At 50.6% G+C, this 2,091-nt stretch overlaps 1 protein-coding gene across 1 annotated transcript in view; it reads right to left on the minus strand.

Annotated features, from left to right (window-relative positions):
- Positions 1 to 423: 423 nt before the first annotated feature.
- The window catches only part of Klhl3 (kelch like family member 3), a 113,832-nt gene continuing 112,164 nt past the window's right edge, over positions 424 to 2,091 (minus strand). The window contains exon 14 of the mRNA XM_026782934.1: positions 424 to 837. Coding sequence (XP_026638735.1) covers positions 809 to 837 — 29 coding nt within the window. The 3' untranslated portion in view covers positions 424 to 808. The remainder of the gene's footprint in view (positions 838 to 2,091) is intronic.

A 2,091-nucleotide genomic window follows, 5' to 3' on the forward strand; every position in this document is an offset into this window, starting at 1 on the left:
GTGACATCAAAGACTAGAGGCCAAGACGTGAAGACAAAACAGTTCTCATCCGCCTCCTGGAGTGCAGCCGAGGGGGAGTGACCGGCAATGGCTGGATGAGGCTGCGTGGAGGACGTAGGGCAGCTCTGCGGAAGCCCCAGTTCGTCCACCCGGCTGCAGTAGTCAAGGCATGATCCCAGATGTGGTTGAAGGGCTGTTTCTGCCTAGTTCTACCAGGACCCCAAAAGGCAGCAGCTTCAGTAGTCGAGGGTCCTCATGGGACAAGTCCAGAAGACATTGGTAGGTGTTTTAGCATTGTGAAAGATCAGTAGTAAAGAAATCCAGTAGACACTCATACAGCCCCAGTCCTCACTGAAATGGTTCCTACACACACAAACACAAACACATGGATACGTGTGCACGCGCTCACACACACACTTCAAGGTTCTCCATTGTCCTGTAGAAGCACACACACACACACACACACACACACACACACACTTCAAGGTTCTCTCCATTGTCCTGTAGAAATACACACATGCACACGGACACACACACGCATACACACATGCAAAAAGCCCAAGGAGTTTTTGTGGGGCTGTCAGAAACACAACTGTTTAGGGCAGAAACCAAAGCACCTCGGAGCAGAAGGTGGACCATCAGTGTCCACACTGAGAGGGACAAGGCCTGCTAAGACAGTAAGGGCGGTTCTCAAATCACTGCAGAGCCTCCCAGTTAATCTTATCAGCTGTCATGGTCCCGCCGCTCGGTGCTCCGGTCACAGGTAGTGCCCGCTCCTTCTTCCTCCTCCTGGCAGTGGGAGTCTGGGTCACAAGGATCTGTGAATCACAGCCACACCTGACACGGAAGGGAAACAAAGTCACCATCTTCGCTTCTCCACAGCTAATCGGAGTCCCAGCGGGTCCAGGAATCTGCGATACCCTGTCACAGACCTTGGAAGGGTCACATGCTATCGCTGCCGGGAGCTGACTGTTTCCACTCTGACAGTCACATCCTGGCGGGACATTTGAATCCACAAGCATGATCTCAAACAGCGCATGCCAGCAGACACACCCCCACTCCTCTTCCTGACCACAGCATCCAGATTAACACCCCACACACCCCTTACTGAGGACCCAGAGGCATCTGTTCCAAATCAGATTTCTTTCTGGAGAAGCAATGGCTGATGTAGGTCGACTTTGCTACTTTTAGAAGTCACTGGGATAGACTAAGAAGAACAATACACCAACTCCACGGGAGGAAGAACAAAAAGAAACTCCAGCCCAAGCCTTGCCCAGAGGTGATCTGTACCGTGGTTTTCAGTGAGTTTCGTCACAACTGCGGGCGACTTCTCACACCGCTTGCTGTCATGGAACTGAGACCCTCACCCAGTGCTCAGTTCCCAACTGGATAAACTTTCCAAGCACGCACTGTGTGTCACTGCTTTTGTTAAACTTAACCACACTGAGGCCCTAACTCTGTAAGTCCATCTGTCACCCAAGTTTCACCGTAATCCACTGAGGCATCTGGAAGATGTTAGAGACTGAAGAAGCCAACATCCTTTCTGCATACTCTTCTCCACTATACACACCGGCTAGTGACACACTCGGCCTGCTAGACTGCTTCCCAAATGCCCTGTTGTCCAGCCCTAGCCAATGAGACTGGAAGGCAAGCCTTCTGGGGTGTGACAACAGCTTGTCCACTGCCGTCTGCCTGGGACCACACACCTCCTTCCTGGTGGAAATCAGCACCAGGCAGGGTTCTGGAACCTCCTAGTAAATAATAACTCAAAAAGTGCCATACAAATGGATGGAATTAGAAAACACTATCCTGAGTGAGGTAACCCAGACCCAAAAAGATGAATATGTTATGTACTCACTCACAAGTGGATACTAGCTATAAACAAAGGGTCTATAGTTCATGATCCGAGAGTAGCTAAGTAATAAGGTGAACTCTAAGAAAAATATATAGAGAGATCCACCTGGAAAGTGGAAACAGACAAGATTGCCTAACAAAATTGGGAGCATGGGGGTGGGGGGAGAAGGGAGGGTAGAAGGGCAAGAGAAGGGGAGAAGGGGAGGGGTGAGGAGAAGTTGAGGGAATGGGACAGTC

Source organism: Microtus ochrogaster, chromosome 16 (assembly GCF_000317375.1).
Source record: "Microtus ochrogaster isolate Prairie Vole_2 chromosome 16, MicOch1.0, whole genome shotgun sequence".
NCBI classification, from domain to species: Eukaryota; Metazoa; Chordata; class Mammalia; order Rodentia; family Cricetidae; genus Microtus; species Microtus ochrogaster.